This window comes from Bolinopsis microptera, chromosome 8 (assembly GCF_026151205.1).
Source record: "Bolinopsis microptera isolate Bmic1 chromosome 8, MBARI_Bmic_1.0, whole genome shotgun sequence".
NCBI classification, from domain to species: domain Eukaryota; kingdom Metazoa; phylum Ctenophora; class Tentaculata; order Lobata; family Bolinopsidae; genus Bolinopsis; species Bolinopsis microptera.
This window is the reverse complement of record NC_087079.1, coordinates 8610587-8633937: the sequence shown is the minus strand read 5'-3', so window position 1 is coordinate 8633937 and position 23351 is coordinate 8610587. Positions and strand designations below refer to the sequence as shown.

General features: G+C 37.7%; 5 protein-coding genes across 5 annotated transcripts; all 5 read left to right on the top strand.

The window, feature by feature from the left end:
- The first annotated feature begins 7337 nt into the window (after positions 1-7337).
- Positions 7338-10158, top strand: LOC134820132 (uncharacterized). Its single transcript, XM_063830355.1, has 5 exons — positions 7338-7400; positions 7636-7923; positions 8102-8581; positions 8997-9284; positions 9460-10158. The coding sequence occupies exons 1-5, from the start codon at positions 7344-7346 to the stop codon at positions 9949-9951; spliced, it is 1605 nt and encodes a 534-aa protein (XP_063686425.1). The 5' UTR covers positions 7338-7343; the 3' UTR covers positions 9952-10158.
- A 154-nt stretch (positions 10159-10312) lies between these two features.
- Positions 10313-13263, top strand: LOC134820131 (GPI transamidase component PIG-S-like). The gene is made up of 8 exons (XM_063830354.1): positions 10313-10511; positions 10741-10895; positions 11087-11260; positions 11444-11683; positions 11984-12177; positions 12368-12520; positions 12633-12708; positions 12991-13263. Exons 1-8 carry the CDS (start codon positions 10313-10315, stop codon positions 13261-13263), a joined length of 1464 nt encoding a protein of 487 aa, XP_063686424.1.
- Positions 13264-13727: 464 nt separating this feature from the next.
- Positions 13728-15233, top strand: LOC134819601 (ester hydrolase C11orf54 homolog). The gene has a single exon (XM_063829617.1). It carries the CDS (start codon positions 14092-14094, stop codon positions 15016-15018), a length of 927 nt encoding a protein of 308 aa, XP_063685687.1. The 5' UTR covers positions 13728-14091; the 3' UTR covers positions 15019-15233.
- Positions 15234-15299: 66 nt separating this feature from the next.
- Positions 15300-20512, top strand: LOC134819576 (exonuclease mut-7 homolog). The gene is made up of 6 exons (XM_063829585.1): positions 15300-16637; positions 16766-16861; positions 17003-17183; positions 17359-17560; positions 17701-17807; positions 18095-20512. Exons 1-6 carry the CDS (start codon positions 15371-15373, stop codon positions 20034-20036), a joined length of 3795 nt encoding a protein of 1264 aa, XP_063685655.1. The 5' UTR covers positions 15300-15370; the 3' UTR covers positions 20037-20512.
- Positions 20513-20745: 233 nt separating this feature from the next.
- LOC134819592 (cytosolic iron-sulfur assembly component 3-like) lies at positions 20746-22671 on the top strand. The gene is made up of 2 exons (XM_063829608.1): positions 20746-20827; positions 21126-22671. Exon 2 carries the CDS (start codon positions 21133-21135, stop codon positions 22489-22491), a length of 1359 nt encoding a protein of 452 aa, XP_063685678.1. The 5' UTR covers positions 20746-20827; positions 21126-21132; the 3' UTR covers positions 22492-22671.
- Positions 22672-23351: the final 680 nt, after the last annotated feature.

The window sequence follows — 23351 nt, the reverse complement described above, 5'->3', positions numbered from 1 at the left end:
TGGCCGTTTGTTCTGAGCTGTATGATTTTTGACAATCAACTAGCGGGGCAAGGAATGTACTGGCTGGTAGCTTTTGTACACACCAAAACGCTAGTCTGGTTGATTAATGACCAAATTAGAGGCGTTGATAGGAAGGCATTATAATTTGTGATTGTAAGAGGGAATATTTGGCATGCATTATTCTAGCAGCTATTTTGTAACAAATGGTCTTTACGATTATTAAGGACGGTAGGTATTTTGGGTGTTCAATGGGGGCCGGGGGTTTAAATTTAAGGGAGAAAAAGAAATGAATATTGGGTTATAATATTAATCATAGATGTCAACCCTGATATAACTATTGTACTAAAAATTTGATCATAATGCTTAGGGTCTTTATTAGAATTCAAATTGGATATAAAAATAGGATCTCTTTACACTACACTTACTCACTCACACATCACATTTAACTTGACAGAGGAATACGCTGGCAGAGTATGTCGATTTGGTCATGAAATTTTGGAGGTCAGGTGGAATCCCTGCAGGAGCCTACGAAAATTTAAGGTTACAAATATCAAAGTCTTTATTTGTCCAGTCATACACGGCATGACAATGCTGGTTGGAAAGTAGTGAAGATTTCAGTTTGGATTTCAGGCAAGAAATACTAACAGAACAATCAAAGATTTTAAGGTTAGGGGTTATTATATTCCATATTTTCGTTGACCTCGTGTTATGGTTGTCTGGGGGATCCGGTTTATTGATAATAAGCATTGGTTTCCTGGAAGAACGAGAATACTCTTCGTACATAGACATAGGAGTAGAAAACTTCATGATCTTGAATAATTCTATGTAGCTAATGACTAACAAGTCCACAAATGTGAGCCGAAAGATACCGTTGACACCATGGACACCATGAATTTTGAACAAGATCTGGCTCTTGACATCCTTGTAGCGTCCAAGAGTCACATAACAAACCCTGATAAGTGCTGACACCGGCAATAACGTTTAAAAGAACTCCAGACTACCCACAAACCAAGTCGTCCTACAGAGACTCTCCTTTCTTCTTGAGCACAATTTAGGTCCTGCTTCGGGAGAGTTAGCTAGAGTTACTGATTGACGATGTCAACGTCCTTCCAGATCGTTGCTCTGCAAATCAACAGAGCAACAATCTCGTCATCAATTTCGATGCGAAGCATGAAGAATGCTAGTTTGCGCGGCGCGTCGAAGCGGCGAAGTCCTCCAAGTAAACAAAATGGATTTTATTAATTTGCTCGCCCAAAAATTATTACGTGTCTTAATTTTTGTCAAAAATGTTACAAAATTATTTTGTAATTGTGCAATATTTAATACAATAATTACTTGTTATTATTCGTTATTAGTGGTGAATATTTAAAATTTATAATATATAATTATATTTATAATATTTTAATTTATAAATTTTTCTAAAAACTATTGATTGTGGAAACGTGTAAAGTAAAAATTTTTGTTTCATTATGATTTGATTTGAATTAATTTAAATGAAATTATTAAACATTTTTGTATTCAAAATCGGTTTATAGAATCAAAAAATTGGGACGCCGCGCACTCTTTGGACGCCGCGCACTTTAAACTTTTTAAAAAATTATGACAAAATCGAGCGCTACTTTAAGCTATTCATAAGATTTCAATAAAATTGGTTAGGAATTGACATACACAGCACACGCACGTACATACAATAATTGTATAGTCTAAACTAACAAGTTGTAAATTTTCCCATTCACCATTCAGACTAGTTTTAAATATTCTTGTTGTTATGATTAGTTCTGTTTGACTTGACTCCGTCAGACCACTGGCCCGAGGATAAATTGACAGGGTTATTTCGAACTTAATTCTATGTTATAAATAAAACCACTATTTGGTCAGTCAGATAGCAGTGCTTTGTAAAACGTTGCAAGAACTTTAAAAGTGGATAGTTTGATATAAAAGCTAATTTATAATTATCATATATCGTGATATTCATGAGTGTCCCTCTAGTCTTCACAACCTCTGGAGGTATGGGACTGCTATGCACTGTATTTGTAGATCGTGTCTCTGAGATGATAGCTGACCATAAAAATAAAAAATAAAAAAAAGAAGCCAAGAGCCAAGTCAAAAAATCATATCAGAACACGATTCAGATTTGATCTGTTAAGAAGTACACTCATTGCACTAAGAGGAATCAGAGGAAGATCAACGGCCCAGCATCTTGAACTGCAAAACATTTCCTTCAACCTCATCCCCCAGAAGACGAGCTTTGAGGTCATAAATCATAAATCATAAATCATAAATCAAAATATAATGACACAAACATCATCACACATCATCAAAAATATATCTACTAAAGTTTTAAAAATATCTTAAATCTATTGGCCTAAACAACCAAGATAAAATGAATCTAATTTACATACTTTCCACTACTATATAAGTTAATAAAGCGTTTCTTAGCAACATGAGGATGACACACAAGATATTCATTGTGCTTCTCTTTATTAGTAGCATAATTTAATCCCTCAATCTTTCCTAATACTTCGTCCGAAACATACCAAAAATGAATATCATTTACGGATCCGTTTAAAATAGTCTCTTTTTTGAAAGCCTCTAATCTTATTTTAAAACTTAACACAGTCCCACAATTCTTGACATCCGAGGGGAGTTTGTTCCAATATGGTCTCACCCTCTCCGGAAGAAAAGAACTGTGGACTTTCTTCATTTTACTGCTACTTTTACTGCATCTACTGTTTGATACCACATTAAGACCAGATCTGCTCATACTGAACAAACCAGCTCCGTAATTGGCCAAACCACTTATCATTTTAAAAGATTCAATGAGGTCCCCACGTATTCGCCGCTCTGCCAGCGTTGTCAAATTGAGGATTTCCAGTCGACGACTGTATGGAAGAGTACCCACCTCGTCAATCAGACGGGTAAACCGCCTCTGGACGCTCTCCAGCTCCAAGATGATCCCCCAACTTCCATGAGCCGCAACTGGACTCCACAATTGAACACAATACTCTAAATGGGGTCTTATTAAAGCTTTGTAAATGGATATCATCACAGATTTTTCCCTGATAATCAGATTTCTAACAATCCAACATATCATTCTGTTGGCTTTAGATATTGAAGCCTTAATCTGTTCATTCCAAAGCAGAGAGTTATGGGTTATAACTCCCAAGTCTTTTTCCTGTACAGATTCTGCCAATGTAACTCCATTAAGAGAATAACTTGATCTTGGGTTATCGTTAACATCTAAATGCATTACTGAACACTTAGTAGGATTAAACTTTAAAAGCCATTTACTCTCCCACATCTCTAGTTCGTTCAGATCATTAGCTATAGTTTCATGCTCGGAGGCATTAGCTATAAGCTTAAGATCATCAGCAAATATTTTAACTTTACTTTTAATGTTATCTGGTAAATCATTAATAAATAACACAAATAGTAATGGTCCAAGGACTGATCCCTGGGGAACTCCTGACCATACAATCTTCCACTCTGAAGTTTCACCTTCTACACACACTCTCATAGTTCTATTTGAGATAAAATCTGTAATTACTTCTAAAACTTTACCAGTTATCCCTAGACTCTCTAGCTTGTTAATCAAGCGATAATGGGGAACAGAATCGAAAGCTTTACTAAAATCAAAATAAAATAAGTCCACAGGAGCACCTTCATCTATTAAATTAAGTATAGTGTCGAAAGTCTCCAAAAGATTTGACAAACAAGATTTTCCTTTAACAAACCCATGTTGGTCCTTTGAAATACGGTCTTCTAAAAATTCTAACACATGGGATCTAACAAACTGTTCATAAACTTTACAAAGAATACAAGTAAGAGAAACTGGTCTATAGTTAAGAGGGTCAGACTTAGAGCCCTTTTAAAAAGTGCAACTACAGATGCCGACTTCCATACCTCCGGAAGATTTCCAGTATCACTACAGGCACTAAATAATTTAGTAAGAGCTGTTACAAAACTAGCATCTCCAGCTAGGGACTTAAGCAGCTTTGGATGATGCCCATCTGGGCCAGTGCTTTTAAAAATATTAAGCTTTAATAGTTCCTTTTTAACATTATCAAAGGTAATAACAATATCAGATATACTATTAGTATTCTTACTATAACTTCTAGGTAATGGGCCGAGTGGCTCATTAACAAACACAGAACTAAAGGCACTTGCAAGTACCTCTGCAGACTCCCCTGCACTAGTTGTCCTTGTACCGTCTTCCTTATCTAAACTTGGTACCGAAGCTTTAACCTTTCTCTTATTTCTCAAATAAGAATAAAATGATTTACAATTGATCTTTAAATTAGAAGTTATCTTCTTCTCATATCTTATCTTTGCTTTCACTTCCTCGTTCTCATAGATGAGCTGTTTACTACTTGCATGACTAAGATTAACACTAGAAGGTTCAATATCAAATGCAGTCCATGCTTTATCTTTGTTCTTTCTCATGCGCTTCAATGAGGATGTGTCCCATGGCAGCTTCACAGGTCTGTTGTTTTTATAGACCGAATTAGTCGGTACTATCCCAGCAACAGTCGTAAGTTCGCCATGTAACTCATCCCACATAAGCTGAACATCATTAGAGCAACTAAAATCCCAGTTAATATTTTCAATACTAAACTTTAAAATATCATCATTAGTTATTTTACCCCATGATGGTTTCAGAATCTTCTCTTTACATTTAATTGAATCTACAGAAACACTTAGATCGACTACCACACTGACATGATCACTTTTGCCAATCGGGGACAGCACTGTGCATTTATTAATAAGTGCATCATTGGTGGAAAGTACTTGATCCAGCAGACTCTCTTGGAGTCTATCCTTTACAACCCTCCGCCTTGTTATTTCAGTAGTAAAATACCAGGACAACCCTGCTTCGTTAAACATATCAATATAGATTTCTTGATTCAAGAATGACTTATTAGTGCTGACCAAACCTCCATTTACACAACCAGTCTCCCAAGAGACATCTGGTAAATTAAAGTCTCCTACCAGGAGTGTTTCAAAATCATTATTAACATTACAAATATTTTTAAGAAAAGAAATTAATTTTAAATTTTGGTCAGAATTTAAAGATGGTGATCTATAAATACATCCAATACAAAGTTTACCACTTGCAGTATCTATTAACACAGCTAAAGAATCAAGTGCATTACAACTTTCTTTTACTAATTATGAATTAATATAATTCTTAACATAAATGATGGACCCTCCTCCAGAACTAATATCCTTTTTAGAAGATTCAATTTTAAAGTCACGGTCTTTTCTAAAAATTGTGTAACCGTCAATTTGAACTTCAGCATCTAAAATATCATTATCAAAATGTGTCTCTGTGACACATATAATATCAATGTTCTTGTTTAGCATCAATAAACATTTTACTTCATCTATTTTGTTAAAGAATCCACTAGCATTAGTATACAATATGCTTATTCCTTTGCAACTGTAGCTTCCTTCTCTTCGATCTTCTGACTCTTCTCTGTGTTCTTCTGCTTTTTCCTCTTCTCTGCTTCCTCCCGTGCTTGAAAATTTGCCTTACGGTCAGCTCTGCACAAATCTTCGTTTATCCAATGACCACTCTTTGACCGGATTCCTCTCCCTCCATTCGTGTAGTACTTTACATCTTCTATGTCATAGAGTTTGACAATAAGGGGCCTGCAGTACTCTGGTATGTCTTTATTGACTCTGCCAGCTCTAAAGCAGGACACAATGTCTCCCTTTTCCATCTCAAGTGAGTTGATGCAAAAGTCGATGTCTTCTTTTTCACGATCTTTGACACTGTTTTTGGTGCTTTCCGGTACCTTCAGGATGCAAACATTTTTCTTCTTTCTTTCTCTCTCCACCCTATCTGCATCAATGTTACGTTGTACCTGCTGGACAACTTCTTTGGTTGTTTCTGAACTTCTGAGATTTTTCAGAACAGTTTGTTGAGACTTAGCTGTAATATCTGAATAGAGACTAACAGCTTTTTTCACACTTTTGTCCGTGCTGTTGTTTAGAACTGTTTTTAAGGAGTTCGCTAAAGCTGGTGTGAACTTCTGGAGCTCTTCTTTGACAATAGCCCTGACAGCTCTCTGGTCATCAGTGTCCTTAACTGTGTGGGGTGCCACAAAGCAAATGGGACACTTCCAGTTAGTCAGATGTCCTAACATATCATCTGTCAACCCAGACAGGCCAACACAACTTGAATGCCAGAACAACTTACAGGCTTCACATTCCACAGATAACTCATCAGCCATAAAGATTTCACATGGGCAGTATTTTTCTTCTGCAGCAGGCGCAGAAACATCCTCAGCTGTTGACTTAGCTTTTGAGGGGCTTATCTTTACTTGTCGTTTCTTCTTTAGCGTCGGCGCCCTCTCGGGTACATTTTTTTCTTCCATCCCTGAACTCAAATTATTTGTTATATAGTAGTGTTGAAAGTATTAGATTTGTTTATGCAAATTTAGATATTTTACTGTACTATTTTATGTTGTATACTAGTGTAACCCGGCCTTCGGCCGGGATTTCACTGCCGCAGTTCCCTCACGTATCCAATAGTATCTGTACCACGACTATTACACCTCATCACTCCCGTCTTAAACCGCTTTAAATCGTTTTAGAAATTAACCCTTATTAACTCCGCACCACACCCGCCTTATATTTGAAAACATGCATTACATTGTCGTATGAAAGTAAACAAACCGACCGCAATGAGTGCCTCCCCCCCCCCCCCCCCCCCCCCTATTATGCATAAACATTGTCGTATGAAAGTATGAACTCTCTCTACAGTTTAAACAGACCACAATCAGTGCCCAAGTACACTCCTAATATCACTTGAGGAGCTAACCTAATTACCAACGCTACAAAGAGAGCGAATAGGAAGAAAAAGTGAGCCATTTTAGTGGCTCACTCCATAATGTTGCATTATTAGTACAAAACCATCAATTAAGCCACTTACCACCGGCCGATTTTTATAAAATTTGCTTATTGGCTTCGTCAGAGTTTTGTCGGCACTATACCGAAAAAACCAGTCCCGTAACTCTTACCGTTTTTTTGTATAACCGTTCAGAAATTTCAAACATACACACACACACACACGAATTTCTTGGTATTATTAAGGTGATAATTTTACGGACGAAATGATCCCAGGGGGGACTCCCAACCCACCGCTTCAGCGGGTAGTTGACGCACCTTTCACAAGCAAGACCCACTTTGGTCTACTTGCTGTGAGGTGTCTCAGCTACATGGGTTGGGGGTCCCCCCTTTTTATATTTTATTCATGAGTGTCAGTGTAACTTAAACACAAGAGCATCTATGGTGTAGTAATTCTTGTTTACTGATAGAACATTTTTATGTTAGGTCTCATGTTCTGTCTGAGGTCCTTATCGTCTATTCGTACATCCCAACATCAATTTCAAAAGGTCAGTTGTTGCGTTTGTAATGATTGTACTAATTTTTGATCTAAAAAAAAATAGCGAACAGTAATTAGTCTGGAACAGAAATTTTGTACAACATCTGATAAGTGCAGAGGAATATTTAAGCTGAAAGATTGCTTTATGCTCTATATGATAAACGTACGAAATCTGGTCAGTAGGTCATTTTTCCCATATTCACATAACTAAAGTAGCTTTACAATAATTTGTATGTACTACATAGGTGGTGTGCTTCAGTATGTGGGAGTCAGCTCATTTGGAAATGGGTTCTGAAAAACCTGCTAAAGAAGATGACACTAAACTTCAGCTTTACAATATGCGATTCTGTCCATTTGCAGAGAGAACAGTACTCGTTCTGCTTGCAAAGAATCTTACTTTCGAGAATATAAACATAAATTTGAAGAAAAAACCGGATTGGTTTCTTGACTCGACTCTAGGGAAAGTACCAGTTATCCTACACAAGGGAAAAATAATACCAGAGTCATTGATAACCTGCGATTATTTAGATGAGGTGATTATGTTCTGTTTCCTTCACCTTGTGATATGAATCATACATGAGCTTCAAGTACATTCTTTTCTAGATTTTTGGCCATTTTGAATTACAAATATGATTTTTTACTTCGACATCAATGCATAGTTATAATCAATTGCAACCTATTGATTATAACTATTTTAAATTCTTGCTTCAGATTTATCCCGAACCAAAGCTCCATCCTTCTGATCCTCTACAAAAAGCACTAGACAAGGTTGTTGTTGAAAAGCAGAGTGAAGTGATGAAATATCTCTATCCTATCTTTGCAAGGATTCCTGGTCGTGTTGTTACTGTTGAAGAGAAGTCAGAGTTATTTGGCAAAGCTGTGGATCATTTGAAAAGTTTTGAAGAAGAGCTCAAAACAAGAGCAACAAATTTTCTGGGTGGAGATCAGCCTTGCATGGCTGATTACATGCTTTGGCCTACTTTTGAGCGCATTGAGGGCTTTCCAATTCTTATGGGAGAAATGGGGCATAACTTTGTTCTTCCCTCCCATCTCAAGCATGTTCATTTATGGATTAAGGCAATGAGAAGTACAGAACCTGTTAAAGCCTACGCATTCTCCCCAGCCCGCATGGCAAAATTGACACAGATATATGTAGAAACAGATGGTTACGATAATGCTTTAAAAGAATCAGCAGGACTTTAAGAATTTTCTAGCATATTTTATTGTGATTTGTTTTATTCTATGTTTTATTGCACAAGATGTGAACTGATTTAAATTCAATTGGATTGTGTGCATCTGGATTCTGGATTGTTTTGTAAAACACACTATGTGGCCTAATACAAGAGAATAATATTGGGCTGTTAAATTAAACATTTTTAAAGTTTTGATAAATTTGATTGATAATATTATTAATAATGTACTTATGATTAAAGATCAATTTTAATTACATGTGAATCGTTGTTTACCATGAGTGTACAAAATCTGTTAAATAGTGTAGTCTTCTCCTCTTTATTTAAAACAAATAGCTTAGTATCTAGATCCGGTTTTTAATAATAAATTTGCTTACTATTCTTATATCATCATTCATCTATGGAGATATATATAGGTGTTGTGCTACAATATGTGGGAATCAACTCATCTAGAAATGGGATCTGAAAAACCGGCTAAAGAAGATGAAAGTAAACTCCAGCTTTACAATATGCGATTCTGTCCGTTTGCAGAGAGAACAGTACTTGTTATCCTTGCAAAGAATCTTACCTTTGAAAACATAAACATAAATTTGAAGAAAAAACCAGATTGGTTTCTTGACTCGACTCTAGGGAAAGTACCAGTTATCCTACACAAGGGAAAAATAATACCAGAATCATTGATAACGTGTGATTATTTAGATGAGGTGAATAAACTCATTTTTTTAATGATCTTTTTTTACTATTATATATACAAGCTTTGAGTACTTTTTCAAATTTCTATTAAAATGTTAAGTTACATTGACCAAATTTAGGTTTCAAAAAATTGACTTCAAACTTGAAGTCAACATTAATGCCATAGTAATTTAATTCTAACTTCAGATCTATCCTGAACCAAAGCTTCATCCCTCTGACCCCCTACAAAAAGCATTGGACAGGGTTGTTGTCGAAAAACAGAGCACAATGATGAAATATATCTATCCTATCTGTTTTAAGATCCCTGGTCGTGTGGTAACTGATGAAGAAAAGTCTGAGAATTTTAGCAATCTTGTGATCCATTTGAAAAGTTTTGAAGAAGAGCTCAAAACAAGAGCAACAAATTTTCTGGGTGGAGATCAGCCTTGCATGGCTGATTACATGCTTTGGCCTTATTTTGAGCGGATTGAGGCCATTCCAATTCTTATGGGAGAGAAGGGGCAGAACTTTGTTCTTCCCTCCAATCTCGAACATGTTCATTCATGGATCAAGGCAATGAGAACTACAGAACCTGTAAAAGCTTATGGATTCTCTCCAGCCCGAATGGCTAAACTGACACAGATAAACAATGAAACTGGTGGTTACGATAATGCTTTAAAAGAATCAGCAGGACTTTAGGAATCTTCTATCAGATTATCTGTATTGTGTATTTTTATTTTATAAGTAGATGTGGACTGATTCGTGTGTATCTGGATTCGGGATCTCCTTGTGTAAAAATACACTATTTGCAAAATTCAAGAGAATAAGATGCTAATCATGAATGAATTTTAAATGTTGATAAATCTTATGGATCATTATATATTATCAATCTCAATAACATGTGAATCGTTGTTTTGATAGCTAATTCTGTTCAATTAAATTAATTTATTGAGATATCTTATTATATAGTATAATAGTTGGCTCATGGATTCGTCAATCAATTGTCTCCATTCAAATAAATGTGTAAATGTATCTAATATCTAAACTGATTTCCTATAGGATGCAGCTAAAATTCCCTGAAACAGTCCAGAAGATAAACCTCCTGTACTACTCAATAATAGTGATAGTATTAGGAACTCCTCTGTGGTGGTACACTACGGACACTTACAGAGCTGCTCTGCCTCACTCTCAGATAACTGGGTTAACAGAGTATAAGACATTGTTCAGTATCCCTGTTGGTGTGTGTTTTGATCCGACAGGTGAGTGTTTATTGAAAGTCTGATTTCTTCGGCCGAACATAACCAAGTACCAACTTTCTCATTTTGAAAGACATGGTCATAAGTCTACTTTGATTGACGTGTACAATAAATGGTTTCTATAGATCATTTACCTTACAATTCATTTTACCGCTGGATATTTGTATGTTGAACGGTTATAAAATTTCATCGTGCTTCTTGACATGTTTAATACATCCCAAATATTTTTCAGAAGTTCAACATGGTCGAGTTGAACAGATAATCTTATCTCTAAAACCATTCCTCCTATCAAGAGCGTTCAATCAGGGTCGTGTCATATACGACATAGATTTGAGTATTGCTAAGAAATGTGGGGAGCAGTCGTTTTCTATATTGTTCACCAATGATGTGAGTTCATTTTTACCACATTTTATGTTTGTTGTAGCTGATTCCTGCTTTGTTACCATTTATATTGTGAAATTTTGCTGACAATTAGTATCCCATACTGCAGAAACGTGGTTTCTCATTTATCATAATTTCAACAATAACATTTCTGTAAAACGTGAATACCATCTCACCTTATTTGTGCATCCTTTCAGGTGGTTCGACCCTCCAAAGCTGAAATATCCCCCCAAGGTCTTAAGATCTCCTTTGATAAAATAGAGCGTATGATAGCTGATGTTGCTGAAGATATTCTCAATTATGTGGAACTGACTCAGCTACAGAACCATATCCTGGCTTTAGATGATCCAACTCTACATCCTATTCTTCAGGTTCTTCATTTACTGTTATAAAGTATAGACTTACCAAATGGAGTCTATCTATATTCTATACTCATAAATATTATGGTTTTAAGGTTTATCAAATAAGTAAAAATAATAGTAATATAGCTGTTATACCAATTTTGTCAGTCCTGAATGGCCATCCAACACAAAAACTTATTTCAAATGTCTCAGGACGTGCGTAATGCGATGGCAGTAGCCACCTCCTACAACATCCTAGTGAGTGTGGTAAACCCCGATCCTGCAGCTATAAAGCTAGACTACAACCTAGTGGAAGGAACAAAACAATACCTGGAGCCGTTCATTACAGAACTTGGTAGTATAGCAGAAGTCACGTACCAAACACAAGTTATGAGATATGTCAAGCTACCTCACAAGCCGGTTAAGAGTGGTGATGTGTATTTCATATCCGAGGTGAGTTAGATTGACTTGTTATTTATAATAAATAATATTCAGAATGTAAATTTTATGAGTATACTAAAAATGTGAAATGTGTTTCACTGATGACTCCAATCATTAGACCGTAAAAACAAATAAAAAATATAGATATTTTATTTGGAAACAAACACATTTTTGCCGCATAATTCATGAAAAAGGGCTTTTATCCAGTTCATGCCAATGTTGATTTGCAGAACTCATAACGCGAACGGCAGTTATGATTCATATCAAGGCAATATGCACCACCTCATTAAAAATATTTACAATATATTTCAGAACAACCTCCCCCACCTTATCAACCCGATTGAAAGTAAACTCGGAACCTCGACTACCAACGATATAAACCTTATAATCTACCTTATGGAAGGGAAGTACTCTCCTCTGGTTATCAAAACTAAGGATGGTGATATGAAGGAGCTGCCCTCTTTTCTTAGCCCCCAGTTTGGAGCTGTTCTTCTCTACGATACCAGGTTATTATCATAGCTAATATTAATTAGTTATTATAATATATATTAACAGTCAAGTTCTCATCAGTACATGGTCCGCTAGAATTAAGTTTAATCGAATTGAATGGTGACAGGTTTTTCGTAAACTTTGAATCGTTAAAACTTTAAAAAATCAAATTCCTGGCATCCACTTATAACGATATAACTATTTCAGTAACAAAACCACGATAGATCACTCCACAACATTTAACGTTCTGTTACCTCAACTTAAACAACTTTTGGGGCTAAAATCCACCAATTCTGCTGATATTTCACCGCAAGAGAAGTTCTTTATGGAATCTAGAGCAACTCTCACTCACATTTTGAAGTAAGTTGTTATTCCACTTTGAGCTAATTAGTCCGAGTTTCAATTATATAGTTTGATCGTTCCTTATGGACAATAAATTAAACATAAAAATAGCTAAATCTGTATACCCCAGGTCCATTGATACTCTGAATTCTCTGATAAGACTTGTGGACTCAATACCTAACATGGTCATTGGAGACCATATCGCTGTGAGTACTATTAATAGTACCAGTATAACAAGTACCACTGTTACTCACTGTTATTTACGATTTGCATTATCCTCCATAAGGACTGTTGTTCCGAACAAAAGATTCCGTAGAAAAGATTCTTGTTCGAGTATCAATATCAAGTTGATAAGTCAGCTATAAGTCTCTTTTACAAAATAACAAACTTCAGAATTCGGCCAGAACTCAAAAGTATTGCCAAAATTAACTATCAAGATTCAAAATATTTTTCCAAAATTGACTTTAAAACGTGCCCTTACATTTCAGGGACAAATTGCATCGTCCGTAGAAGGAATTAACAAAGCACAGACTGCACTGAGTGAAGGAAAACTATCAGAAGCTTTACATCAGGCCTCGTTAGCAAGAAATGCTGCAGAGAAATCATTCTCAGATCCCTCCATCCTCGCATTGCTCTACTTCCCGGATGACCAGAAGTTTGCTATCTACATTCCATTGTTTTTGCCTGTGGGACTTCCTTTGATAGTTGCGTATCTTGAAATATTGAAACGATGGAAGAAAAATAAAGATAAAACAGATTAGAATAGTATAGTTAAAGACAAATTATTAGATCACATTAAAGTTATTTATTGGTATCATAATATCAGTTCTAGCTTCAATTTAGCCAGAAATTTTGCTTTTGTTTTATCTTTTTCTTATGTTTGTATGATACGATAAATAGTTTCGCTGAGGTTTAGATTATGAATTTGACAATTATTTTATTTGAATTTTAATGTCAATTATAAAAGCTTTGTTTTCTATTATGGAGCGTTATCATGATAGAATATACACTTGAAAAATGAGTGGAGTTTTCTTGTCTTATTAGGATCGATACATTATAACTTTAAAGCACAGAAATTCAATATTTATTGTTTATGGTGCTACACAATTAGTGTATACATTTGCTCATGCATACATTTTTATTGAAGCGACTGTTTCAGTTTTATGGACAGTATTTTAAACTGTTTAAAAAGTACTTCATCCATAACCCAATACACACCAGATCTTGATGGAACATGGAAGCGCTGCTCAAAGCTGACAAGCTACTAAAACAGCACAAGCTAATAGAAGCAGTTGCGGAGTACTCCTCGACTATACGCAAACTCCAGACCTCAGGTCCAGAACAGCTCTTATCTTCAGCTTACAACAACAGAGGACAGTGTCATTACCTTCAAGTAGAGTTCTACAAGGCTATTGACGATTATACTGACTCTTTGAAGTACAATCCTAGCAACACGACCGCGCTGTACAACCGAGCTCAAGTTCAGTATCGTCTGAATTTCTTTTCTGAAGCTCGAAAAGATATCTTAAAAGCTTTAGAAATATCTCCAGATTTTAAAGACGCTGCAAGCTGTTTGGAAGCAATAGAGTATGCTGTCAGTAACAAAGCATGCCCTAAAGAAACCTGACTTCGCCCCTGTTTGTAAATCATTTGAGAAATCTCTAGCTGCTAACTACGAAGAATTTAAAGTGGAAGTGGTGGACTGCCCCGATCTAACAGCTGCTCCTTGGAAGTTAGCTCTTCCTGGACTGGGAGGTGAGCCCTGTGTTGCTGATGTGGGTGGGGTCCCCAATCTCATACCCACTCCCAACGTTGAGAAACAGTATAACCTGGACACTGTGGCTGAGCTGTGTGGCTTGTCTGATGGATATGTGATAGGAGCTAGTGCTGTGGCGAGCAAGCTTCTGGGTAAAAATGCAGAGCTTGTCAATAATGGTAAGACCGGTAAAGATGGGGTTGTTAAATCGATGTACACGAAAATAATTGATGATAAAGGAAATGATTATGAGTGTAAGGAATATCCACATAATGAGTTTGGATTACTGGGAAATTTATTTCTTTGTCGAGGACTGCCTGGTAAGGTGATCCACGTGACCGCCAAGATAAGGAAAGGCTCCTTAAACTTTATCAACTGTTTAAACAAGGGTCTGACAGAAGATTTCACTGACCCGGTAGCTGTGGGCGGAACATTCCTACTCACAAACGGAAAAGCAAAACTCCACGTCATGCCTGGATTCTCTTGTTCTCCTCTGCATACCGAGGATGACATTAACAACTGGTTGAGGTTCCACGAGATGTCGGGTCCTCTAACACATACCAGCGTGTTTGTCAGCAAGGACCCGGGACTGGATCTCCGACTGGAGCACAGTCACTGTTTTAGTGACCACGGTGATGGTGGTCATTACCATTTTGATACCACTCCTGATACTGTGTGTTATGAAGGGTATTTTAATTTGGCTGATAATATTTGTAGGATTGATCCGCCGGAAGTTACTCATTTGATCGGGAGAGATTGAAGATTGAATTGATTATCAAGACTTTTTATATAGTTTTATAGGCATGTTAATTACAGTCTATAATGTTATCACAATTGACAAATGACGTCACATCGGACTTGACCGTTTTGACTCTCTCTCTTTCATAAAGATTTACAAGTCAAGATCACTTTAATTACAGTCTATATTTATGGGTCAATAATTAATAACATTATACAGAACTTCTAATACATTTCATTACAACATAATTAGTTTAATTAATTTAAGAAATCTAGCTAAGTAACAACAATATTCAATGAAGATTCAGCTTTTGTCTGCAGTTTAATTGATACATTTGTTAACATTTATACCCCATCTAACCTTGCATCAGGCGATGTTGTCCCTTCTCTACCTACCTTCTCTCATCTTCAACATCGTATACAACTACCTCAACCCTCCACAAGATGAAGAACAACCCAAAAAGCAGAGTAACTGGTCTAAATATTCCTCACCTGAACCCAGTCCGCTTCCAGAGAGGGTAAAACCCGGCCTGGAGCCGAGAATAGAGAAGATAACGCCCGACCTGGAGCCGAGAATAGAGAAGATAACGCCCGACCTGGAGCCGAGAATAGAGAAGATAACACCCGACCTGGAACCGAGAATAGAGAAGATAACGTCCGACCTGGAACTGAATTCAGAGGAGATAAAACCCGACCTGAAACCGGAAAAAAGTGACGAGGCAATTCTTAGAGCAGAGTTTATTGAAGTTGAACAAGAGATTTCAACAGCTGTCGAAGCCAAGTCTCCTGATATCATCAATATCACGAAACAAGATGAATCACCTCAGCTATTGTCTGAAGATGTTCCCTCCTCACCACCAGTAGAAGATGAATTACCTTCAGCACCAGTGGCAGTAGAAGATGAAGTATCTCAGCTATTGTATTTAGATACCTCAGCTGAGAAGGAGGAGCAGCTCAGCTCAGCACTTCTAGATTCCACCTACACTCTGGACCCTCAAGATGAATCATATATTCCCAGCACTGTCTTCACAACCAAAGCCAAAGTTATAATAGCTCTATCTGAAAGTGATTCAGATGATGATGTTGTAAACGAGTTTCTCGCTGATGTTGTTTCAGTTGAACCCTCGACTGCCAAACAAGACATCCCTACCAGTGATTTTACAGCAGTTGATGCATTTTCTCTCCCTTCCAACCCTACTGAATACCAACCACAATACAACAAGGAAAATAATCATGTGATAATCGAAGACGATGTTGATGAAGATTTTCCTTCACCAAATATCTCTGTTCCCTTCATAACTCCGAATTCATTTGCCAATGTCTCCCTACCACCTCCCACAACAAGAAGTTCCGACGGTAGAAGTTCTAGTAGTCCTGATACTGAGCTGCCCAGCTATAATGGAGGCTTGGAGCACCTTGATAGATCAGCCACCAACACAACTGATGGTCATCCCTCGGAATCACCAACATTTGGAGAGCAAGATGTGCCTGGCAAGGCAGTTTCTTTTGAGGAGGAGGGTGTTGTTGGCAAGTCTTCAGTGTCTTCTGGTAACGGAGCTGCTGCAGTGAATGGAGGTGGTGATGATGGTGATATGTGGGGTGATGAACCTGTGGAGCCTACCTCTCTCACATCTCAGAAGCGTTAGTTTTAATGTTATTTCTCTTAATATTTCCATATTTTTTGGTTCGGTAATCTTTAGTATTAGTAAGGCGGATGTAGTTCCGGACGGTATCAGTCATTTTTTTCTGACATAAATATTCACCCTCAGATGGTGATATCAAGAAGTATGTTCCTAAAGAGAAACAGAAGAGGGTGCGGTCTGATCCCGAGTGGGTCCAGTACATGGAGAAATGTATGCTCGCAGGTAACAAGAATAAATAGATTAAATTATCAATTTTTATGACTGTATCTTACAATAATGTTAGTAATTGGAAATTCGAGTCGAACTTTAAAAATCAAATTAAAATGTCTGGACACAATGACTCACTACTTTTAACTTTAACAGGATCAAGAGGGAAGGTCCTGAACTCGTTCCGGCAGTGTTACAGAGAAGCATTTGATACGTACAGACTGAGTTGTGACTTGTTGATTACATTTGGTATCACACACGCTAGTGGGAGGACAGTGTTCCAGCGGGCTGCACTTGATGAACTCCGGCTCTGGAAACTAGATACTGTTGCTCCCAGGTAACGTTCAACTGTCAAGAATTGTGAAATCAAACGGCTCAGATACCAGTTATTAGCCGTTACATTTCATACATTATACAAGTAAACAAATATAAATTGTGGTATCAACATTTAAGCTTGTTACAGATTATGATATGATGTTTCACGCTAGTATTTTAAACACTTGCTTCCCCAGACCGAGCATATCGAACCAGCTGAAAGCACTAGATGTTAGCTATCTGTGCAACGCCTCCCTCTTCCCAACAATACGTGATATATTTGAGCTAGAGACAGTGCCTCCCCACGAGGGAGTCATGTTTGTGCAGGATAAACTGGATCACAAGAAGACAAAGTATCTGAAACACATGGCGCTCGTTATCACTGAACTCAAACTTCAGGTTTTTGTTTGCTGATTTTAGGGGTTCTCGAATCGTCAATTGCTATCTTCATTGAAATAATGTTTGAAAGTCGTAAAGTTTGTAGAATTGTAATCCGGAAATATCCTAAAATAAAGTTAATTTTACTTCTCGAATCACAGGAGTATTTTGACACAGCTGAGATGTTGTTACCACTACTTGGGATGGATAAACTGATGACTATTGAGGCTTACTTGTGCAATAAAACTCTTTCCGCTACTTTCGTAAGGTGGGTGTTAGTACTGATTTTAGTAATCAGGTACTAATTTTAGTAATCATGCACTCATTTTAGTAATCATGCTCAAAGTGCTGGTGTTTAATAATGCTGAGTTTAGCTGTTTTATTAGCAATCATGCATAATAATTAATAATTATCCATAATCACGGGTTGTAATATGTAATTTTACTGCTTCTTCATTAGTGAAATTAATAGAACGTCTTAACTCTCGCTATAAAGAAATTTACTGAAATTGAATTCGACACCATCTGACGAATAACAGTACAAATATTTTAACAGGGCACTGGACGACCTTCTGGAACCCTCAGATGAGAACATGTCAGCTCTATTGGAACGTCTACACACAGAGTTTGATTACCAGATAAAAACCGCTCAATTCAAGTTCACCTCCGAGCAGATCTCCACACTTATCAAGCGCATGTTGAAGTTGTACGAACTTGACGGCACCGCCGCCCCCAACTTATCACTCAGCAAAACAATCAGTAATCTGAAGTCGATACTGTATTGTAGATACCGTAAAGGTGCCATGGAGGACTGGACTAACACATTGGTTACAACAGTGAGAGATAGCGACGTGTTGCAACACGCCCTTTTCAAAGAACTTGTCCATTACCGGGATTTAGAGTACGCAGCGGTACTCTATCAACATGTTCAACCTAAACTCAACATCTTACCTGAGGAACTCCAGCAGTACATTGCCTCTACAAACCTGCCGTCTGTGAGTAAAGAGAAGGAAGTGATAAGTGAGAATACAGACCACAAGGAGGAGATGCAGGCCTCACAACCGGATACCACTACAACTAAGATTGTGATAAGAGAAGGAATTCTGCCAACAGACCCAGTTGTTTCCAATGGTTATGTTGGGCTACCTCCCAACGTTTCTATATTCGATGTTGACTCCCCCACTTCCCTGCGAGTATGTAAAGACGTACTGTCAAGTGCTGGCGTTATAGGATTTGACAGCGAATGGCAAGCCCTACTAGACCCCACCAAACCATCCCCAGTAGCCCTGGTCCAGCTGTCCACTCACAACACAGCTTTCTTGTTGGATATCTCACGTATCCTGGAGTTTTGTAGCGATGATCTTCTAACTGAGTTTGTGGAGGATGTCTTCACTGAAGAGGTTGTTCTGGTGGGTTACTCTCTCCATCAGGATTTCACAAAACTGTCAGAAACCTGTCAAGTTATGGGCACTAAAATCAGGTCCCACAAGAATGTTGTTGATTTAGCGATAGCTCACAAACATCACACTAGAGCGGAGCGTATCAGACGCTCTCATGAGATACGGGAGCTGGTGAGGGAAGGTAAACCTCTCCCTCGATCAGATAGTGTCAGTAGAACCACTGGATTGGCTCGTCTCTGTGAAATGATGTTTTCCTATCCTTTGGACAAAACTTATCAAATTTCTGATTGGACCCGACGTCCTCTATTTCCGGACCAACGAATTTACGCAGCACTGGATGCATTCATCCTCCTCCCTCTATACTACAAACTTACCCAAATATTCCATCCTACACCCCTGCTGGACCTCACAGTTAACGTTAGTGAGATCCCTGAGGAATGTAAAGTTGTGGCATCCTACATGCCAGCCTCCTCGCAACCAACACCCTCATACATGCTGCGTGTTATAGTGGACGTTCCCTGTCAGGGCCTGGGTAAGAAACTCCGACATCTTGGGGTGGACTGTGTTATTCTAGAGGACACACAGAGTATTGATGATGCTGCTAAGATTTCTCTTGCTGAAGGCAGGGTTATTCTGTCACGTGATGGGAATTGTGATAAGCTGGTTAAGCTAACTGATCCTGGTAGAGTTTATAAGGTCCTGGGAAAGAATGCCACCACTCAACTTGCTGAAGTCAGGAAACACTTCAACTTAGTGGTTGAGGAAGATGATCTGTTCTCGCGCTGCGCAATCTGCAACTGTCCTTACTTCCTGACAATGGAACCTGAACAAGCTAAAGCACTGAAAGCAGCACAGGCAACCTGCAACTCTAGCACGGTAGAGCAAATGTATGATGTGTACGATAGGAGAAAGAATTTTGTGGAAACCATTTCTGTGACGTCTGATGGCATGACACAGTATGGGGTGAAGTTGCAGTTGCATAAGGTGAAGATCAGCAAATTTGCTGAGACTAAGACTTTTTGGGGATGTTATGATTGCGGGAAGATGTACTGGGAAGGATGCCATCTCCAGAATTTCAAGGAAAAACATAATTTGTGAAAAAATAAAACAGGATATTTATAACTTATTATTTGCATGTATAGTGTTCTTTGGGTGATCTGGTTACTCTTTATTTGAACTAATTTATTTTTTCGTTGCTAGCAACAGGATAGTTGATCATTTACATTCGGTCCAATCATTTGCATGTTTGGTGTTTTATGGGTGTTCACTGTTCACTGTTCAGGTTATCATTATTGTAAGATTTTATTTAAAATATTTTATTTAAGATTGCTTTATTTAAAACATTTAATTGTTTGTCGTAGCTTTTGTACACTAAATAGTTGCATTATATATTTCTAAATATTTTTGTTTCATTAGTTTTTACTAAAATGTCTAAGAGACGGGATATTTATTAGTTAACATTCACTCCAATTATTTGCTTATACTACGGTTTTATCTGGTTGCGATTGTATATTTTATTTGAAACATTTGGTTTTTCATAGCTTTTATAATCCAAATATTTCCACTTTTTTCCAAATTGTTCGTTTCATTAGTTCAAACTGGAAATGCTCAATTCTATCTACTGGTATGCTCCCTTTTTTCAACGAATTAACTATACTAGCCTTCTATTACAACTCTTCGTCCAATTATTGATGACAATTTCGTTTGTTCGCTGGCACACACTTACATGAATACACTAATTGTGCGGCATAGATCAGATATGCTTGTCAACAGTTATTTATGAAAAATAACTTAAAACGTCTTCTGTAGGTCTAATGAACGTAGGCATAAACGAAGATTAACGGTGGAAACTGCCATCTATTTGGAGTAAAGTATTATCCCACACGCTGGTAGGTTTTACTTCTTTACCGGAAGCTATTATCATACTTTCATAGGGGACGAGGCAACAAATTAAGTCTAATCCCCGAACATTGTGCCAAATCTTTGTAAGCTGTGGCAAAACGTCCAAAAATGTAAGAAATGGAACACGCGACAAACAAATAGTAAATGAAAGTGTTTCTGTTTTCGCGCACTTAACGCGCGCAAACACATGTTTTAATTTAAAACCATTCCCAATTTTCGGTCCCAATTTGGGGCCAGTGAAACAAAACACCACCTTTAAAATAAAAACTATTTCTACTCCTTCAGATATCAGATGAACAACTTTAGCGGAGCTCTGCGCCTAACCGACCTGAACGATTTCATTGGACCATCACAAGAATGTATAAAGCCCGTTCCAGTGAAGAAATCTAAGAAACGCGGAATTGTAAGAGTTCATGACGACGGTGGCCTCTCCCAAAACTCTCTTCCCTTAGAAAAGCAGACTATATCACTGACTGACTGCCTGGCTTGCAGTGGTTGTGTAACTTCTGCTGAAACAGTCCTAATTGAATCTCAATCGGTTGGAACTTTGCAACGAGCACGTACTGAGACACACAAGTCACACACGTTCGTTGCTACTCTGTCTCCACAATCGGTAAGTTCTATTGCTCACAAGCTAGGAATCGGGTATGAAGATGCGTGTAAAAGGTTGATATCAACACTGAGATGTGACGGGTACAAGTACGTGTTCTGCTCTGTTGAAGGAAGTGAAGTTTGTCATCAGTTATCCGCCGAGGAGTTACTGAATAGCGACCTCCAGAAACAAGGATCAGACACAGAAACCACCAAAACATTAAAAACTAGCGTTCAGAAACCTGTTCTAGCGTCGGCGTGCCCGGGATGGATCTGCTACGCTGAGAAGACCCAAGGTGCTGCAGTGTTGGATCACGTAAGTCGGGTCAGATCACCACAGAGTATAATGGGATCTCTGGTGAAATCTGCTGTATCTAAACGGGAAATGATACCATATTCACAGGTATATCATGTTACCATTATGCCATGCTACGATAAGAAGCTAGAAGCTTCCAGAGCCGACTTCTTATCAAAAGAACATGACTGTCCTGAAACTGACCTAGTCTTGAGCACGGCAGAGTCGTTTGATCTTTGGGGAGTTGTGGAGCCTACCGAGGTGTCAGTTAATCAGTGTTTTGATTCTGTTTTAACTGATGATTCTTTTCCTTTTCAAACTCCTAGTGGTGGTGGATCTGGCGGATTCGCAGAGAGAATCCTCTATCATATCTCAAGATCTTTTAACTACCCTGGCAAGTTGGACATTACTTTCAAACAGCTCAGAAATAAGGATCTTCTAGAAGCTGTTGTTAAAATCAATGACACTGAATACCGTGTTGCTAAGGCATATGGGTTCAGGAACATTCAAAACATCATTCAAAAAATAAAGCACAAAAAGTGTAACTACGATTACATCGAACTAATGGCTTGTCCTTCGGGCTGTTTGAATGGTGGAGGTCAAATTAAACTAGAAGATTCTTCAGAATTAACTGCTATTACGGCAGTGTACTCGTCTGCTTCGTCTGATAAACTCAAACCAGCAAAGACATTGGAGTCTGAGATATTTTTGACGTCTTACAAAGCCGTCGAGAAGACTGCATCGGCACTAAGCTCGCAGTGGTGATATGGGATTATTTAAATGCAGATACAATGTGTTGTCTTATGTTCTGTACGATGTTCGTGTGTGATCACCCGCAATGATTTTTGACAAAGTATGTGGTTACGATGTATTCTTTTGTCTGATAGCTTTTGTTATTATGACTTAATTGTCATAACATTGCTAATTTTCAAAATTTCTGTTTTATTTGCTGTGTGATTGTTCCGCATTTGCTTCTCAAAATGATAACTTCATACCGTTGGCATACTGTATTATCTTATAAGTATATTTATGTTGAACATTATATATACATCACACTATCACTATCAGTAAAATCAGTTAATCTCCAAACAACAACCTTAACAATTAAATACCCCAATGTAGCACAGTGCCTTCATGTCAACTTCAGCTCCATCAGAAGGATCTGACAATAGTAAAGCCCCAACTGGAGGTGGAAACCCAATCTGTGAGGACTGCAACGCAGGACCCTACGTACCAGAGGAGGAGGAGGAGGTGGATGAGTATGATATGATCATAGAGAAAAGTGGGTGTGCCAAGGAGCACTTCGCCTTGCAGGACTGTTACCATGACAACGACAGGAAGTGGGCCAAGTGTAAGGGTGAGATGAACGACTTTAGGAAGTGTATGTCAGCTCAGGCTGCTAAGAGGTGAGGTCTGTAAATTTTTAAGGTTTTATTCTGTACCCTCTTTAATCTATACTCTCTTTGTATTCTGTGCCCACTGAATATTTGGATGATGCTTCTTTAAGTTTTTGACCCTCTCTTGATGAAGAATTTCTAGATCACGATTCATATTTGATTACTATAATTTAATATGTATATAAATAGTGTTAGTCCATTGTAATAATTTTTAGTCTATTTGTTAAA

Coding starts and splice junctions, on each gene's coding strand:
- LOC134820132 (XM_063830355.1), top strand. CDS start 7,344: ATGTTCTGTCTGAGGTCCTTATCGTCTATTCGTACATCCCAACATCAA. Junction 7,401..7,635: donor CCCAACATCAATTTCAAAAG/GTCAGTTGTTGC, acceptor TGTACTACATAG/GTGGTGTGCTTCAGTATGTG. Junction 7,924..8,101: donor CCTGCGATTATTTAGATGAG/GTGATTATGTTC, acceptor TTCTTGCTTCAG/ATTTATCCCGAACCAAAGCT.
- LOC134819601 (XM_063829617.1), top strand. CDS start 14,092: ATGCTGTCAGTAACAAAGCATGCCCTAAAGAAACCTGACTTCGCCCCT.
- LOC134819592 (XM_063829608.1), top strand. CDS start 21,133: ATGAACAACTTTAGCGGAGCTCTGCGCCTAACCGACCTGAACGATTTC.
- LOC134820131 (XM_063830354.1), top strand. CDS start 10,313: ATGCAGCTAAAATTCCCTGAAACAGTCCAGAAGATAAACCTCCTGTAC. Junction 11,684..11,983: donor ATGTGTATTTCATATCCGAG/GTGAGTTAGATT, acceptor AATATATTTCAG/AACAACCTCCCCCACCTTAT. Junction 12,709..12,990: donor TCATTGGAGACCATATCGCT/GTGAGTACTATT, acceptor CTTACATTTCAG/GGACAAATTGCATCGTCCGT.
- LOC134819576 (XM_063829585.1), top strand. CDS start 15,371: ATGTTGTCCCTTCTCTACCTACCTTCTCTCATCTTCAACATCGTATAC. Junction 17,184..17,358: donor CTAGATACTGTTGCTCCCAG/GTAACGTTCAAC, acceptor TTGCTTCCCCAG/ACCGAGCATATCGAACCAGC. Junction 17,561..17,700: donor TCACTGAACTCAAACTTCAG/GTTTTTGTTTGC, acceptor CTCGAATCACAG/GAGTATTTTGACACAGCTGA.